We start from the raw sequence: 19,993 nt of genomic DNA, 5'->3' as shown, positions 1-19,993 counted from the left end.
AGAGAGCGAGGCAGCGCCATGGTTATTGATGGCCAGCTTTGTTTGCCCCCCGAACCGTTTATTAAAATCCAGCGTGGGTGATTAACCTCTCTCCCCCGGCCGCGTCGTCCTGCCGGCTACCAGGCAACGGGCAACGGGCAACACCTCCACACTTGGCCGCGTACGTGCGTGTTGCATATGTATGCGGGCATCGGTAACCCGGGGAACCGTTTATTAAAATTTCTCCCGACGCGGCTAACCGCGGCTACTAGGCGTGACACCGCCGTTGTCGGCTTCGAGAGACAGATTGCTGAGCGAAAGCGTAGAAGATCGACAGTCCTGCCTAAGGAGGAGTGCCCTTGAGCCGCCGAACTTTCGAAGATGCGAATTTAAGAAATAGATTGCAGTTAACAAAGTTAATATAAACCTTTCGAGAGCGCAGAAAAAGGAAATCTTCTTCACGAATAGTCACTTGACATTTCAAAAATTTTGCTTAGTACCTTTTGCTAATTTTTGTGTAAATATTATTCAATATTTTCTGTGATACAATATCTGATTTCTTCTTTTATTTATTATAATTTCTGTGTGTGGTTTGATCTATATATTGTAACTTTATACAGAAGAATAATTCTAGTTTGCCCGGTTCGTTGTTTTGAATAATGTAATTAATAAAATAATTAGAAGGACAGAAGAATATATATCTAAGTCTAAAATATGTAAATTTAATTAATAAAATTTAAGTTATTGTATATACATGTAACTTATAGGAGATATATGTATATGTATAAAACTTGTGGAAGAAATACCATACATTGATACATAAAATATCGCGGAGTACAAATTTAAATCCAATTGTTGGCATTGTGTCGCAGAAGCGCGAAGTAATTCACGTTCACGCTAGCCGAGGTAAGAATAATTCAATAGCCGATAGACGAAAGTTTTTTTCATTAAGTCGTCGGAACGCTATGACACGAAACAATCTTTCCGAATCCGATGCAACTCAATCACGTTCGCACAGGCGGTAACGGGCAGCGTTCTCCGCATCGCGGTCGGCACGTCGAGAAACTTTAGTCACGGTGGTACCAGCTGATCGAAAACTCGACGAGTTTACTACTGGCAATCACACTTAGGTATTTGTCTTCGTCATCGCCGAGACGCACGTAATTAAACCCTTTCGCCACGCCATCACGGACCCTCCCTTCGTTCGGAACGCGAATTGATTGGTGTAATAATCACCGATATACCACATCGCGAGTCAATTGTATTTCGCGCCTCTTCCTCAAGATCACCTGGTAGTACCCGCCTCTCCATGCCAATGTTACCACAGGTTAAAAGTAAAATAAAACTTTTTCCCCGCTACGATGGCGCTCCTGCGACGCGTCTCATGCTTCATTCCAATTTTTTGTGCCAAATAGACCACACGCGTTTATTTTCCAGAAAACGAATATGGGTAAGAAAAGCAGAAAACGGTCGATTGAACACGACGAGGAAAAGGAGAATAAATGGAAGAAACGATTCCGACGTCTGGAGAGACGAATAAAGAACATCCATCGCAGTAAGTTGACGAGGTTATCAAGATTACGACACGCATAGGCCACACGTACAGGTTAGGCCTGTTACGTACCGGACTAGGTCCGGGGCCGCGTCTGCACGAACAGGAGTTCGACCGGACGTAAGCAAGATGCGTAGGCCACACGTACAGGTTAGGCCTGTTACGTACCGGATTAGATCCGGGGCTGCGGACAGTAGTCCGACCGGACGTAGACAAGATGCGTAGGCTACACGAACAGGTTAGGCCTGTTTCGTACCGGATTAGATCCGGGGCCACGTTTGCACGGACAGGAGTTCGAACCGACGCAAACAAGACGCGCAGGCCGTGCGTACAGGTTAAGCCTGTTTCGTACCGGCGTAGATCCGAGACCGCGCTTGCTTAAACGCAAACATGAGACGCTGGCCATACGTACAGGTTAAGCCCGTGACGTTACCGAATTAGATCCGGGGCCGCGTTTTGCCTTAATAAAAGACAGACAAAAGTTTGTTTAGACGCAAAAGCGCACGCAAAAATTGAAAGAATTTTCACACTCAAATGATTTCAGATCGCAACGACGTTCCTGAGTCGTCACCAACAACGCAGCAATCCGTTTCGGAGACCGAGGAGCCCTTAGCCCCTATACAAGGGACACCACCGCCAGAGGATCCGGTCCAAACGGTCGATCAACCGCTAGAGGCGAACCAGGTCGACGATAACGTTCTCAAAGCACTAGGAGAGCGCGTGGCAGTTGACAAGCCACTTGGAGCCCCGATATTCGAAGAAATCGTACTAAGATGGACAGATCTCTTCAAAGCCGGTCTTCCAAAGGAAGAAAAATCTTTGCTGTTGAAGAAATACGGAACACCAGAGAATTGCTTGTTCATAAATCCACCCAAGATAAATCCCGAGGTAAAAGCTTCTCTCAATGAAGCATTCATAACCAGAGACACTCGCTTAGTTGACAAGCAAGAGAAAGTAACCGTCTGCCTGGCTGTATTGGGGACAACTTTATCGGATTTACTGAAAGGTCAGTCCGTCGATAAATTAACGCTTCTGGAAAGATTGAGCGATATAGGAAGGTTGCTAGTAGATCTACAACGGGAGGAGACTCTTACGAGGAGAGCCCTGATCCTCCCTAACCTCAATGCATCGGTTAGAGAAGCCCTTAAAGCTACAGTCGTAGATGAGTGGCTCTTCGGGAAGCAGTTAGAAGAGAACCTTAAGACGGCGAAGACGCTAGAGCACCCCTCTAAAGTACTGAGCACGACAACACCGAAAGTAACCCCCAGTCGCATATCAAAAAACTCCAAAGGTCCGTTCCGTCAACAGACCTACAAACGACAGTCCACGACGACGGGCGGACAAAGAAAACCTTACAGTCAGCGATACTCGGGATACCGGAAGTCGGAACACGATCGATATCCGAGACACGATCGATATCCCCAGAAGAAACGTTATTAGATCCGGTAAGGAAATTTGCCGGGCGTCTTAGATATTTCCATACAAAATGGGAAGAAATCACCACGGACGCGGTTGTCTTAGAATGGATATCGGGAATAAAGCTACCGTTAGAGGAAACAATTTGTCAAAAATCGATTCCAAGAGAGACGGATTGGTCGCCTGTAGAAATATCACAAATATTAGAACAACTTGAAGAATTACTGAGAAAGGGGGCGATCGAGGAATGTGAGAACGTCCAAGGAGAATTCATATCACCAATTTTCCTTACGCCGAAAGCGGACGGCACTAATCGTTTTATTTTGAATTTGAAAGAATTAAACAAATTCTTAGAGACAGAGCACTTCAAATTAGAGGATATCCGGACAGCAAGAGATCTTTTGCGCCAGGATTCATTTATGGTAACGCTAGACCTGAAAGACGCATATTATGTCGTCCCGATTAAAAAATCGCACCGGAAATACTTACGTTTTAGGTTTAGGGAAAAACTCTTCGAGTTTTGCTGCCTTCCTTTTGGACTGAATATTGCGCCTTACATATTCACAAAAATTATGAGACCGGTGGTAGCATATCTAAGAAAGTTGGGACACATCTCTGTTACATACCTAGATGATCTTCTTTTAATCGGTAACTCTTATCAACTTTGCCTAAAAAATCGAGATGAAACTCGCGATCTATTACAGGAGTTAGGTTTTGTGATTAATGAGGAGAAAAGTCAGCTCGAACCCTCAAAGATTCGAAAATATCTAGGATTTCAACTAAATTCTAAAAGGATGCTAATCGAGCTCCCCGATTCCAAAAGAATCAAGGTACTGTCCGATATCCTAAAATTTGAAAAATTACGCTCATGCACGATACGGGAATTCGCGTCTTTCGTTGGAACACTCGGGGCATGCTGTCGAGCGGTACGCTACGGTTGGGTGTACATGAAGAGCCTTGAAAGAGAAAAGACGCTAGCATTGATAGCGAATAACGACAATTTTGAAAAGACAATGATCCTATCAAATAATATTAGAGAGGATCTAGTTTGGTGGAAATCAAACATTATGTCGGCAAATAATCCTATTGAGATAGAAAATTACGAAACGGAGATTTTCTCAGACGCGTCCCAATCAGGCTGGGGTGTAAGCTGTGAAGATGAGAAATCCTACGGACATTGGGATGAGGAAGATAGGAAACACCAGATTAATTACTTGGAGCTTCTTGTGGCGTTCTTTGGGCTTAAATGTTTCGCGAAAGATTTGAGAAATTGTAACGTACTATTGAGGATCGATAATACGACAGCTATTGCGTATATTAATCGGATGGGTGGCACACGGTACAAAAATCTTAGTAAACTCGCTAAGGATATTTGGAGCTGGTGCGAGCAAAGAAATCTGTGGATCTTTGCTTCCTATATCCGTTCGGAAGATAATACGATAGCTGACTTAGAATCAAGAAGAAGAGAACACGAAACAGAATTTAGTCTGTCGGGATATGCGTTCAACGAGATATGTCGGGTGTTCGGAAAACCCGAGATTGACCTTTTCGCAAGCAGAATAAACGCAAAATGTGCACGTTATGTCTCTTGGCGGAAAGATCCAAATGCGTTGACTATCGACGCATTCACAGTCAATTGGCAAACATATTATTTTTACGCATTCCCTCCTTTCTCAGTAATTCTAAAGATGTTGAGAAAGATCCAATCTGATCGGGCTCGAGGCGTAATAGTTGTCCCTCATTGGCCATCACAAGCGTGGTACCCACTTTGTATGGACATGTTTGAATCGGAACCGATTTATTTCAAACCAGATATGCATCTCTTACTCTCTTCGTGTAGGGAACCACATCCCTTATGGAGGCGCCTTACCCTGGTAGCCGGAATATCATGCGGCAAGCCCTCGCACTAAAAGGAATACCAGAAGACGCCTTGGACATAGCAGTTTCGTCCTTAAGCGATTCGTCCGTACGTCAGTACGAAACGGCTTACAAAAAATGGTGGTCTTATTGTCAAGAGAACCACATCGACGCCTTCACGATTTCAATCCCGAATATTTTAAGCTTTCTTTCAAGAGAATTTCACACTGGAGCGTCGTACGGGACGATAAATAGCTATCGCTCGGCTATCGCATTTATATTGGGACCAGAAATCGGCCAAGACGACAGGGTAAAAAAGTTTTGCAGAGGCGTCTCGAAGAAACGACCACCGAAACCAAAATACAACTCGACTTGGGACCCAAGGATCGTGATAGATTTTTTGGAAAAATGGACACCGAACAACGAGTTAGACCTAGAAAAACTTTCATTGAAACTCGTCACGCTGCTCGCTCTAATAACAGGTCACAGATTTCAGACCTTAGCACTCATAGATGTGCGGAATATCGAAAAAGCAAGAAACTTAATCGAGATAAAGATTCCAGCGAGGATCAAAACTTCGCGGCCAGGAAGAGAACAACCAACGTTATTAATTCCGTTCTACCCTCAGAATAGAGATATCTGCGTGGCATCCACACTGGAAGCATATATGGAACGAACTCGAGAATTGCGAGGCAGATGTACAAGCCTCTTTATTTCGTTCAAAAAGCCTTACAAGGCTGTATCAACGCAGACCCTAAGCCGCTGGGTTAAGTCGACACTAACGATAAGCGGAGTGGATACGAAGACATTTTCAGCATACAGCACGCGTCACGCTTCGACTTCAGCGGCAAAAAGGAGCGGCGTCAGCATAGATACAATTAAGAAGACAGCAGGTTGGACCATAGCTTCAGAGACATTCGCCAAGGTCTACAACCTAAGGGTGAGAGAAGAAAAAGAAGTATTTGCAAGGGCAATTCTAGAACAGTAAGCATTAGGAATATAACTCCCTGCAAAAAAAAAAAAAATAAATAAATAAATAAATAAAAAATAAAAAATAAACGCACTTCTGCCGTAATAGGCTTTAAACGTCTACCAGGTGATCTTGAGGAAGAGGCGCGAAATACAATTGTACGATTAAACGAACTTACCTGTAAGTGAAGTTCTATCGTAATTGTATGTAGCGCCTCTTCCGAAGAGATCACTTCCCACCCACCCATAGCTAAGAGACCTTAGCCCCTAAGAATTACGGCAGCACTTTAAAGAAATGAAGCATGAGACGCGTCGCAGGAGCGCCATCGTAGCGGGGAAAAAGTTTTATTTTACTTTTAACCTGTGGTAACATTGGCATGGAGAGGCGGGTACTACCAGGTGATCTCTTCGGAAGAGGCGCTACATACAATTACGATAGAACTTCACTTACAGGTAAGTTCGTTTAATCGTACAATAATACCGGTCACGCGTATTCGTACGGAATAGGAGTTCAGTCTCAATTTCGATTTGATAAATAAAATAAATCATCTATATAATTTGTAAAAATGGAGTGCTAATTTCGTCTACTATTGATGAAAATTTTTTTTCTTTTTATGAACTTTCACCTTGATACTTTAATTAGACATTTCTCGAAATTGTTCTTGATAATTATACTTTGTAGCACAGCATCTATCGAGCGCAGTGTAATTTCGCAAAATTGGTAATTATGAAGAATTTGCTTGTCAGAAGTTTATAAATGGTTTTTCAATTCTGCCGAGCGACAATCGACCTCGAATTACTAAATAATTATCGATAATTACTCATAATTATGTTTGACCTATAATTACAGTCACACGCGATTCGAAAAATGAACCTACGCCGCGTGACGTCAGAACAATTTAACTCATATTAAACAGTAATTAACAATAATTACTCGCAATTATATCGAATGTGCAATTATATGTTACATTGCGGGACTGCAAGAAATCGAAATAAGATTATGAAAACTGTAATGATATCGCCGACAATATCCGTCCAATTTCGTAAAGTATATCTGTTTGAAATTTTAATTTCCGCAGCGTTCTTAACATGCCTGATCTAATCACTACTCTTTCATCGCGCGGAATCCTCACGATATTGCATTCTTTTACAAATCCGAGAAACGCTATTATTCTAACAGTGCGAGCATTAAAGAAACGAGCTGGCTAATTATGAATAATGATCATCGCGCAACTATATTGAATTCAGTCAATGTTGATGACTTTATTTTTATTAGACCACACGCATTTTCCTTTTCTTTTCTCTCACATCGATACACGAATTATAATTGAAATGTCTAAAACATTAATATGATACCGATATAAAAGATGTGATCGTTGTAAAATCAATTATAAATGTAAATGTTTATAAAACCGGAGATCCGTGATTTTTAATAGCTTAGAATTAATATAGGATTCGAGAATTAAGGTTGTCGGGTGTAAATCTATTTATCTATTATAAGAATTAAATGTGAAATACGCTGCTTGAGCACACACACACACACACACAATCGCTCAATCTCTTATAATCTTACAGAGGCGCTTTTACTTATAACACGTGCATTAAACAAAAGCAAGATCGTTGTCGCGATTAGCCATCGCGAGATCATATCGCGTGCCTATATTAACCTATTCGGAAGAAGCTGTTTCATTTGAATACGCTTTATAAGTACATACATTTACATGAATAAAATATTCATACTTAGGGAAATAAATCTACGGGGCATCAGTTCGAGATATAACGAGGAATCTGTAGAAGGAAGAGACTAATGCACATTCGTGAAAAAAATATGTTGAGCCGAAGGCTACTTTTCTTTGCTTTGCGTTTATGTGTTGCTCAACGTGTTTGCCGAATTTTATCTACGGAAATCCATTAATTGCTGAAATTCGATGCTGACTTCATCGATTCGCAGACTCGAGAATCTATAATACAGAAGGGATTTACTACTACGGAGTTAAACGCGCGCGTGATTCTCGCATTTCGAATAACCGTGCATTCTCCCGTGACTCCGCGCCTTCGCTCGCGTCTAATAACGCGCGCGTGCATTAAAGGCGCGCGGGGATAACCAGTCGTGAATAATCATCGCGCAATTATATCGAGCGCGTAATTACGCAGCGCAAAGCGGCCGCGCGTACGATTGGACCGAAAGAAAGCTCCCCCGGACTCGGAACGGGGAAATCGTCGACGGAGTCACCTGGGTGACGTTCACGTGACGTTGCAACGCCGTCCTGCTGAGAATATTAATTACGTCCTCTCTCCCCCGGCCCCTCCTCTCTCCCTCTGCATCCCCATGGTCCCCTGCGCCCCCGGTAGCTGCCGGGTTCGAGGTCCTCGCTCGCTCGTCTCACAAATTAATCATAATTAGCGGCGAGATGTCCTCCATCAAAGCGCTGGTCGTTTCGTCCTCGGCGGAGAGGAGAGACAGAGATATCGCCAAGTGGAGGGAGGAACTGTGGGGTTGAGGGGGGCTAGCGAAGAGAAGGAAGAAAATTAGCCACTCGAAGCGTGCATCCGCCCTGCGCTGGCGAGAACGAAGGGGCCGGGGGGCTACTCCTCTCCCCTTACCTTCTCGCGAAAGGCAGCGCGGACCGGGCTGCCTTTTCGAATCCGCCGTGCGTCGTGCCCGTTCACATTTTGATTTTATTTTCGCGCAAATTGCGCGCAATTTTCGCCGGATTGGCGAGCGCGCAGGTGCGCCCGCGCGCGCGCACGAATAGAATTCCGGGAGCTTTCGCGTTTCTTTCGCGGGGCCGCTCGCTCTGGCTCTGGCCGATGTCAATTAACATTGATTGGCGCGCGGAATAGGTTATTACTGCTAATTGCCGGGCCCCGGAAATCTTTCCCGACGCGATGGAACCGACGCACGAAGGGGCGGGGGAGAGAGAGGAATTTCTCCCCGTTTCTCCGATTGTATCTCGATGCAAATTCGGTGGTTATATACCGCGGGCCTCGCCTCTCCCGCGGGACTACGCATAATTACCGGCTCGGCCGCCACCGCTCTTCGTTCTAATATTATCATTTCGATGCCGAGAGAGTATATGCCCATACACAGACGAAACGCGAATGCATCCTGGATTTGATCTTTTCGATCGTCTAATCAGGGAGGGTCCCGACGTGTAATTTCGCATCCGTTGTCCCTCGTACGGTTCGTCTATCTACTCGATTCCCGCTAGATTTATCCTCGAGTCGGCGCGCCGACGAAACTGCAATTTTATCATGAAAAATTTAATTAGCCACAAAAAAAGAGCATCGCGAGTGGTGAGATGAGATCGTGATTGCAGAAGTAAGAAAATAAAGATACACGCGCTGAAACAAGAAATACGGTACACATTTCCTTCTTTTTTTCAATCCGAGTTTCGTTATGAGAAATAAAAATCAAGAAAGTAGCAAAACGTTTTTGGTTAACAGACGTTGTGATGAATGTGGTAACCTTTATAATCAAAGGTGGTATTTCTGTATAATATTACTTTTATAGTCGCGAGTTATTGTTCGCGATTATAAAATGAACAGAAGTAGAGCTACCGGCTCATAATTGAACCGTTGAGCAATAAAACATTCTTACGATATCAACGTGGTACAAAGAAAATCATAAAATCGCGAATTAGCGGAACGGACAGATTGATAGCGCGAGCGCCAGTCAAAGGGTTAATCATTCGGTAGCCGACTCATGAAAAGAAAATGAAGAGGAGAAAATGACGTGCTGAGATTCTAGCGTGGTCGAGCCGACGGGAAGAGCGGAGGATGCGAGGGAGATTATCAGGTACTGCGGCCACAGACGGAACCCCAGTAGCTAGTTTTTGTCTTAGGGCCTCAACCTGTATGGGACCGAGGAGACTCTCCGATGGTGAGGCAATCGAGCGAGCGGGCGAGAGAAGGGAGTATTTAGTTCCGCGCACCACCTGTTACCTTCCTGTCTCCTCTTCGACCTCCCCTCTTATCTGAACCTGACTTCTAAAGGGCGACCGGACCCCCCGACTTCTTTTCTCCTGCACGTACGAATAATCCGCTTCGCTCAGCGATGGCTTCGAGAGTCATTTGACAAAGATATTTGCTAAATCTAGTGTACATGATTTTTTTTATTTGCATGATATAGAATAAATCATTCATTTTTCTTCTTGATAGTAATGTTAAGTCTTCTATTTAGATGCTTGCATATAGACGCTTTATAAATAATCGTGAGTCTATTGAATGATTGCTTCGAGAATTCTTAACTCCAACGACAACAATAAAGACATGTCAATTTCCGAAGAATTTCATTTAATGCATCGTTATACGTTGGATAACAAAATGCGTAATGACACATACTCACACGTTATTAACTGATATATTGCGTAAGATAAAATATCATGAAATATGAACTCTCAAACCGAAACTGTCACGGAAATTCTGACAGTTAATTTCTTGTATCTGAAGTTGAATCTAAAGACATATATACCTGTCCCGCATTCGATTACTCCAACGTTAAATATAAGTTTTATGCAAATCAGCCGGTGGTCGTTACATCAAACGGCGACCGCACGACGGAAAGTAAACACGGGACTTTTTATATGATAATGAGGTGGGTACAGAACAATTAAAGACTCCATCATCAGGAATTATACGCGTACAATTGCGACAGGTTTTCACTCGTCACGCTTACTTTGAAAATCATTAACTCGGTGTGTATCGTTCGGGCCGCCGCGCCGTAGGAAATTTTAATATCCAATTCTAAAGTGAATTGCAGAAAAAATAACGCAGCATATGCAAAAGTAATTTTTACTAATATGCGAATAATAAAATAAGGTACATTAAATTTTCTGCTTGGAAAGATATTTAATCTTTTAATTTAATCTTCAACTTTTCAAAGATATTTATACAAACTATTTTCTACGTTAAGCGATTCTTGATCCGATAATAATTTTTCTTTGTAAGAAATTATTTATTATTTACCACAAGATACACCAAAATCTTTATAAGTTTGTTTTTTTAAACCTTTTTTAAATCTGTCTAATAAATAAATGAGAACAAACATCCTTTTTTACTGACAATTTAGAAGTAGAAATGTGATGTAATTTTCAGATAATTGCCATTTATTTTCATACCTGCATGGCACCTACTCCGAACGCTAAAAGATTTACCCACTGCATGTGCTCAGTACATTGTTCTCATGTCAAAGTTCGTATCTGTCACGTATGTTCGTGTCTTTCGCTATACGCCGAACACGAGACAAACGAGCGGACACGTATGACGCGTTCGAGCGCCACGAAGTAAATTCGATTTTAATGAGCGAAAAGGAGCCACGTGGGATAATAATGCACGGGGACCGGGCCGAGCTTCCTTCTTTTTTTTTTCTAATTTGCTGACGGTCGAACCGGTAATTTTCCGGAAACGAGCCGCCGCGCTCGTAACACGTGTTACCAGGAAGGAATTACCGGGAGGTGGGCGACAGTAAGAGCGAAACGCGAAGCGTTACATTCCGCTTCGCCATTCATTGGATAGCGCGTAACGCGCAATATGCACTTTTCCGGATGCATCGGCCTCGTCGTCGGCTGTAAAAATCGTTACTGCGATGTTAAAGGAAAAGTGACGGCGTTTAAATGCAGCACGACGGAAGTGCGGTTTCGTGAGATATAAGTCGTTCGTCGTAAAAGACAGCGAATTGAATATTAACGTACACTAAATTGATATATTTTTTAAGAAATTTTCAAATTGCAAGGAGACAAGCAAGTAATTGAGTATTTTTAGGCGTTTTTGTTTTAGTTGTTATTGCAGCATAAAGATATAATAACGTTAGAATAAACTAATAACGTTTATATTATAATAAATCGTACATAACGACAATTGTATTTTCCGGCAAATTTTCTATAATTTTTTAAATTTCCTATAACGTCATTTAAGTTGTCAGCAACTTTCTACGTTTGTGATTGCGTTTTCGCGATCGACCACCTTCGGGTGACCCCATCCTCGACTCTACTCGTTCTCCTTTTCGCTTTTCCTTTCTTTCCAGTCAGCATCCTGCGATTGGTCCGCGACGGCGCGGCGATGTCGGCCCAATTGGTCAGTAATTATCATTAGCGCGTTTGCGCGAGGGGTGGCTTTTCCTGCGATTGGCAACCCTCTCCCGTGTAATTAACAGCGGGGCGCAGGCGCGAGTTCTCGCGCGCCGAGCGGAAAAGCCGTATCGGCGCCGCCTCGTTCACCCTCTCGGGAAACCGACTCGACCCGACCCAGGATCTCGCTCTGTCTCTCGGTCTCGGTTATGACCAGTAATTAGGAGGACGAGAGAGGCGGTGCCCCGAGGGATCGTTCGCACAACGAGGCGCCGCATCGCGCCGCGCCGGCGCGCGTTTGCGCTCTGTTAATTACTCATTAACTCTTTCCGGGAGCGACGCGCGCTAGGAAAGGGGCGGTTTCGCATCCTCCCGTAGCCGCGAAAGGGGTGTTTCCCGTTTCTTAACGTTCCTTTCTCTCCGACATAATTAAAGACTCGCTTCATTGTTTCGCGTATAGAGGTGTAGATTATTCCGACCACACGCCATGACAAATTCTGACAATTTCTGTATCGATTTTTTGAACTTTTGTGTGTGTGTGTGTGTATTTATATTTATATTAAAAAGCAAGATAATTGCTTTTTTTCTAAGAAAAATGACGTTTCTTCTATCTCCCATTTAACTCAAAATATTAATAATATAGCTGTTTTAAATTGTTGCATAATATTGCTTATTTAATTTTTCAAAAAATTACACAGTACTCTATTTTATAATAACAGAAAATTATATCGTACTACCGCTCGCCATCGAAACTGGCACGCGCACCAGTCGCGCGATATCGATTTGCCTCAATATTGTCTTCGTAGAACTGCATGTTAACGCGTACAAATGCGGAGTTGCTACACCAAACAATTCAATTAACATCTATTGTTGGAGTCACTTTATTGTTTGCACATAACAAGGTAGAACGTGATTGAACATAATTACCGGAAAATTGTAAGGTGAAAACAATAATATTCTCATATCTCGAACCTCAGAAGATATGTATCTTATTAGTATCTTCTATGCATAAGAAAAATATGGAGATATTTTATTTATTTATCCAAATCTTATTTTGCATGAATATAGGGAGATACAAGAATATTCTGTTATTTCGTTAAAGAAGATTTGGGGGGGGGGAAGATTCCTTAGAGTATCGAATATTATGACTTGTGCAATATCTTGCACACGATGTAAACACACTGCGGATTCACAGATGTGTGCTATAATATACGGTTGCGTACGCCAGGTAACGGTTGAAGTGGAGACTTTTTCGTGCAACAATAACAAGCCTTGTTACTTGCGTATTAATCCATTCTTTCCGGGAAACGCCAGGTAAACGCGATGAAAAAGCAGCAAGTCTCTCCAAGAAAGGAGCCTCTTTAAAATTCACCCTTTAGCTTTGCAATACACGCGATGCGCGTAATGATACAGCATTGTTGCTTCGCTCTATTTTTTTTCTTTTCCACACGGTTTTACCAACTATCAATCATATTGTCTTACATAAATTCACATTACTGTAATGATTCACATATTCGTTGCGTGCAAACTACGACGTACTGTGAAAAGGGTGAGACTATTAGACTAAAAAAGTGCACTATCGCAGCGCAATCCTAATCGATAACATACCAACCAGCTATATCGATCCTGTCATCTTGACAATATTAAAAAAAAAAATACAATATAGATATATATAAATTAAATATAGTATCATTCTAATAAATTATTAATCCTAGAATGTGAGATATCTATGTTATCTATCTTTCATACAGTCGAATTATAAATTTATGGAAATGAATTTTTCTCATCCTCTACGCGTGATTAATGAGGATAAGCGCACCCGGGGACAAGTGCATGCACCCAAGTGCATACATGCAGGCGCACGAGTCGCCAGCTCGGCTCCACCGAGCTTGCCGGTGCATAATGCACACGCCGTCCGCTGCATCCGAGTGTAGTTCGCGCATACATATACGTGCCGAGAGACGAGCGCACAGCTCGTGGAGGAAGGATACGTCCCTGCGTCTACTACGTGCGCCGCTAAATATGTCCGGCTAAATAATAAATCCCCTGATTCACGTGCCCGCGCCAGCGTCGTCCCGACTGTCGTGGCATAAAGATGCTTTTCGGGAACGGCCAAGTTTAAGTCTAAATCGCTTTAGTTGTCGAGCAGAATTGTCTTCGAGGCGGCCGACTCCAAGTGAGATGAGAATACGATACGATATTACTTTATAAAGTTTAAATTCATAGAAATCTGTATATCTAGTTTAATACGCAATATGCCTTTGATCAATCGTGCTTTCGTTTGTATATCTCTCTTTTACTTGAACTCGATTTTATTGTAACTGAAACTCAATAGTACATAGAATACGTAATCGCAGAGGTGCTTTTCGGATACAGTTTATAATATAAGAAACTTGCGTCCTCTTAACAGGATTACGACTTTTTAAATATCTCGAGGGGGAGAGGGAAAGAAACTCGCGTGATTTTCGTTAAAGAAATCAACGGCACGTACCTTTCTTTCTCTTTCTGTCGACTTCTTTTACGACGGCAGTACGCACGGTGCTCGTACGCCAAATCACGATGTTTAAAGCGTCTAAAATTCAGAAATGTCCCCGTCAAGAGAGAGATTTGCCAGTGCCGGCGAGGAGAGAAACGAGTTATAAAAGTGTATGTTTCCCTGGCGAATAGCGCGCGCCTCGTCCTCTTCGACTTCCCGTCCACTCGGAAAATCCGACGGCGTCGCGTGGCCTCGGCCGAAATTAACGATCGCCCTCGCTGTCACGTTACAAGAATAAAGCTATTGGATATTTTTCAGCCGCGTTACGCGACGCTCTTAAAACGCGCGCGAAATCGCCGAGAACATTGACCGATGTCGACGAATCGTGTTGCAATATCGTAAAGATTCCCCGTTGTCGAGACTTTTTGGATTGATCTGGGTCGAAAACACGTGTCACATTATGTTAAAATGCAAAAGCTAACTTGAACCTTTTAGATTTCATTTAAGAATTCCATTAAGATGGAATTCCAAAACGGATTACATTTATCGCAATTTTCCCATGTTAAACGAAATACGAGGAGATAAATATATGGTAGATGAAGAAATAGGTGAAGGGTAAGAAAGATGAAAGAATCTCGAGACGTCCCGACAAAATTGACAAAATTAACGAGACGAAGCGGGGCGAGGGGAAGAAGGGCTTCCTCCGCTCGTGGACGTCTCGTCAGGTCAGAAGAGGGCGGACGGAAGGGGCTACGTCTGCTCTCGAGACTCGATATGTGACGTGTGATCTGCGCCGCGCCACACACACACACACACACACACACACACACACACACACACACACACACAGATACACGACTCTCACACGTCGATTTTTGCGCACACGTATACGTAGACTTTCTTCCAATACGGATTCACAGAGTCGTCCACTTACTATACGTCCACTGTGCAGCGAAGGGGTGGCTGAGAGGCGCACCGGTAGGTCTAAGGGGTGAAACGAACGGCCAAGTATATAAGAGACAGGGGTGGGGAATGAGGGAAGAGCAAGAAAAATAAGAGGGGAAGGGGAACGAGGCAATCTCTCGTAGAGAGAGCACGGGAGAGAAGGAAGAGAGCACGGGAAAGACTCGCATAACGATCCCGTTTAAGAATCACTCGCCTCCCTCCCCCCGTTCCCCCTCTCTCCCTCGCGTCTCGCCACTCATCCTTTCTCCGCCACCCCCGCTTGCGACCGGGCGAGATAGCGGGCGGCCGTTCCTGGCACCTACTCCGTCCACCGACCTCCCTTTCTTCCCGCCTCACGTCGCCAGCCACCCTCGAAGGACAGCATTTGCAAAACTTCACCGTGTATAATAATTATTATTGTCCACGGCGCCCCTCACCCCTCCCTTCGTCACCCCTGGATGCCTCCCGCCCGTCTGCCCTCCCGTTCGACGGCCGCGGTGGCGTGGTCTCCCCTCCAGCCGCCGTGGACAGGGTGGTCCATGGTCCACGCCTACCCCAGCTTCGAGTGACGTTCGTACGCCTCCCTCTCCGCGCGCCCTCTCACCCCTGCGCCCACCCCCTCGGATCTTACGGACTCGTACCCGCGCGTTCTATGTGCTCCATCAACGAAGAAAGACCGGCGGAGGCAGCGCGAGCGAAAGGGGGAGAGAGAGAGAGAGAGAGAGAGAAGACAGCTAACGAGACGCTATGCCGGTATGGGGAATGCTAAATACACGTCGGTTCCCTCTCGCTCCCTTCGCTCCCTTCCTCGTACCTTCCCTTTCGCCATCCCTCTCTCTTCATCCCCCTCCCCGTCGATTCTGCGATCGGTCCATGTGTCTCGCCACATTTCTCTCTCTCTTTCTCCCGCACCGCGATATCCCCACCCCCGCGGTACCGGACCCCGCCGCGCGCGCGAGGGGTCCCTGCGAGATAAATTCGCCCTCTTTGCCGTTCTCTTCTCCCTCGCCGAGTCGACCCGACGAAGGTGGCCGACGTTCGCCGAAGACTCCACTTACATTGTCACTACGAGAGCGCACACGTCGCGCGAGGCATGTCGTTCTTGTTGCGCGCGCCTGTGTGGCTCTCTACCGTCTCCGTCCGTGTGCGGATGCGCGCGTGGGGGAGACTAACGTCGATTGTATAATCGCGGCGAGAAAGAGAGAAAAAGGCACGGGGAAGATGAGCCGCAATGATATCAGGGCGAAGGATCCTCCGGCTCCTTTCTCGTGCGTTTTCTTTCGCGCGCATCCCTTTTACGTCCTTTCACCTAGCCCCACGACATCGCCGTGGCGAACTGCCGCGAGTATACGTTGCCTTCTTACGTTTTGCGCCGGCACATTTACACTGTTTAGCGTTGAACTTAAAAACGACGTCCATCTCCATGATTTTCAGATTTTTTAACGACGAATTTATCAATTTTAATTAACAAGCGGAAGGAAATAAAGTCATCAACGAACGTTGCTTTGCGTTCTGGAGAACGCGAGAATAATTAGCAGTTTTTCGACTTCTCAATGCAAAAGCTATGACTTGTTTCGCAAGTGCGTTACACCTCAAAGGAAATCTTTTAAGAGGAATTCCCGATAACTCTCTTGCATTCGGCGATGGCCAATGATCTATGAAATTTTCCGAGTTTCCCCGGTCCTTTTGCTTTCTCCGATTCGAAATACATTTTTCACGTTGGCGGACATTGATTGAATGCACCTAAGGAAAGTAATATCGCGAGAATTTACCGGCTCCAACTTCTATTCCGCATATAAGATGTAGTGGAGAGGAGCGATTCTTCTCTCTCCTCCCTAACACGGTCCTACCGCTGAACTCGTAATAGTTAGTAGTTTAATCGATAATTAAAAAAAAGATTGATTAATTATCGCTGTGACATATAACGCTAAAAGCATAATTACGGGAAGATAACTATAAGGCAAGAATGAAGAAAAATTAAAACATTAAGTTATACGATACGAAACATGTATCTCAAATCTCACTGATCAAAAAATCAATGTTAACTCTTTACATAATTCATACATTAAGCCTCGCTAAAAATTATCGGCTGCGTGGAATAGAATAACATCGATAAATACAAGTGTGCGGTTTTGTATCTTGTACTAAGCAGCGATAACGCGAGCGCGAGTGCATTAACGATCTCGAAAAGCAATCTCACCCGATGATATAGAGGGAATTTGAACGTATCGGAGAAACCGACGAGAGAATTGACATCGAAAAAAAGAGGAGAGAAGAGAGAGAAAGGTCAGGATGCGGCTCGTTGCTCGTTCAGAACGACGACAAACGAAGGTAAAGATGACTGGCCAGATTCCTTAAGTGTTGCCCCAATCAAGGAGAGGGAGAGAGAGGAGAGATCCCATGTCACTCGGTTCATTAATCCATTCAGGACGAACTCTGAAAAGTTCCATCCCCGCGCCGTATTACGGAATTACATTTCGTTCGCGCGCTTAATAACGTGAATACGTAATGATCGTCCGAATCGCGCGTATTCTCGAGCGTGACGAGATCCAATCGAGTTATCATCATGCTACATATACGTACACACACACACACACACATACACGCACACCTTCTATAAGCCTTTAAAATGTATAATCCTAACACGCGATGTTCTTAACATGTAATCTATAAATATAATAACTACGTACTGCGTATTACATATTGATACGAGATCAACACTGAAAAATATATAAAACATGTGCCTTTTTTCAAACATATATCTCAACTAAATTGGGAAGGTAAAAAGATGTATTTCATTAAAATAAAAGATATAATATGCTCTGGTGTTCCAAGCCAATCTCATCTCAGAATATATGGAGGGGTAAAAGTCATAGTTGTGTAAGTCAAATTTTTTTAAATTTTTTCTCGCGTGCATAGACGCAATCTATACAATATATAACGTACACCTATAGGCACACGAAAAAATATTTTTAAAAATTTGACTTACACCACTGTGGTTTTTACCCCTCCATATATTCATTTTATTTATTGCACACAATCAATATAATAGTAATTCATTTTATTTGACACATTTTTTTCAATTAATAATCTTTAATGTACCGTGCGCCGCTCGCAGATCGCAGATAATATCACTCGCGCGAAATACTCACCGAAGATTCGCGCGCAAAAGAAAATCGCAAGCATCGCGAGCAGCGCAGAAGAGTCCGACTCCAACGGTGCCGATCTCGCTGGATCGCTCGTTCGACCAAGGATTTGCAAACAATGGCGTCGTAGCGCGCGGCCCCTTTTCTCGATGGCGGCTCGATACGCATCGCATTTACATATTATTGCTATTATTAGGTAAACGATCCTCCGCCGAGCGCCTCTTTAACACTACCCGCTCGCGCTCGCTCTCTCGCCCTCCGGGCTATTTTACGATCGTGGGGCCCCGCGTGCGAGCGGGGGGAGCCTCCCCCTTTCTCACCGCGCCGCGCGTTCCGATAAAAGCCCCAAGCTTCAAGCTCTCACCCGACAGTGTGCCTGGCTCGGCGACAAAAATTGAAGCACGACCCGGGCCGCGAGAGTGGGTGGCTGGAATTGTAAATAATCGTCCTGCGGGGAGATCGTTATCGGGCGTACACGGCGCTATCCTGTCCTCGCCGCCGGCGAGCGAGGACTATCGATGTCCGTGGCGTCTCCTCCTAAATCGATTTCGCCAACCAGCCGGCTTCTCTACACGTGAGGATGAGACGACCGCGCGTCGAGAGTATTAATGAACGGGATGTTTGTCGAGCTTAATTTTGATTCTTATCTCGGGACGCGATCGCATACAGGTTTCCCGAATATGCAATATAGAGCTGCATCATTAATTACGAACATTAAAGTGCCGATCGATCAGTATTGCTTGAAATAACTTTGAAGTACTTATTGAGAAAAAATATTTACATAATTTATATGCTCTTGTCATTTTTTCATAATAAGAAGTTAAATTGTTGAAATTGTCAGAAATTGATGTGTGATTATATTTTTCTTCTCTCTCTCTCTCTCTCTCTCTCTCTCTCTCTCCTCGCCTGATAATTGCAGACAGCATAAATATTCGAAAATTATATTGCATGCGCTCCAGAAAAATGAAAGAATTACAATTTGTCCTTTTACAATCTAAAAAAGATCTTTGTAACAAGCTTAACATCTCTTACAGGTTTCTAACACCGACAGCTGATGTGATCGAGATACCGGCCACCCCGTATCTCGACATATAATTGCTTCGCGTTTCTCGACGCTCCTTTTTAAGACTCGTAACGGCATGGCCGCATAGCTAGACCGCATGACGCCGGGCCCGTATTAAAGCCGCGCTTTTACGGGTCGGGAGTCTGGCCCTTCTCCCTCCCATCCCTTCCGTCGAGTCCAAACGAGGCAAAAAGGGCCCTAGTGGTCCTCGATAAAACAGAACGCGCAGAGATAGAATCCAAGAGGGAGAGAGAGAGAGAGAAAGAGAAAGAGAGAGAGATAGAAGGAAGTGTTCCGAATCGTGGAGGACGAGAAAAGAAGGAAGGGGAGGGTTGTATGCGAGCGGGTACGCGCATACAATGGAGCCCCCGGGGGAAGAGGAACCGGGAGAGCAAAAGCGGCGAATTAATTGTCGCTCGCGCCGCCGACGAAGCCGCTGCGATCTACGGACCTGATTTGTGGACCGCGCGTATATATCACCGTGACCACACGCACACGCGTGTACGTGCATGGGGTCCCTTT

The 19,993-nt window shown here is 44.3% G+C and overlaps 2 protein-coding genes across 2 annotated transcripts in view; both read left to right on the top strand.

The window, feature by feature from the left end:
- LOC143898122 (protein-L-histidine N-pros-methyltransferase) overlaps positions 1 to 19,993 on the top strand; it is a 39,247-nt gene that overhangs the window by 13,109 nt on the left and 6,145 nt on the right. The window lies entirely within an intron of this gene.
- LOC143898093 (uncharacterized) lies at positions 1,297 to 6,244 on the top strand. The gene is made up of 4 exons (XM_077407218.1): positions 1,297 to 1,534; positions 2,076 to 2,737; positions 2,800 to 2,976; positions 4,788 to 6,244. Exons 1-4 carry the CDS (start codon positions 1,426 to 1,428, stop codon positions 5,790 to 5,792), a joined length of 1,953 nt encoding a protein of 650 aa, XP_077263344.1. The 5' UTR covers positions 1,297 to 1,425; the 3' UTR covers positions 5,793 to 6,244.

The sequence above is a fragment of the Temnothorax americanus genome, unplaced genomic scaffold (assembly GCF_048541705.1).
Source record: "Temnothorax americanus isolate GAGA-0224 unplaced genomic scaffold, ASM4854170v1 Scaffold22, whole genome shotgun sequence".
Lineage (NCBI taxonomy): Eukaryota > Metazoa > Arthropoda > Insecta > Hymenoptera > Formicidae > Temnothorax > Temnothorax americanus.
Note: the sequence above shows the minus strand (reverse complement) of the source record. Positions and strands in the feature narration are given on the sequence as shown.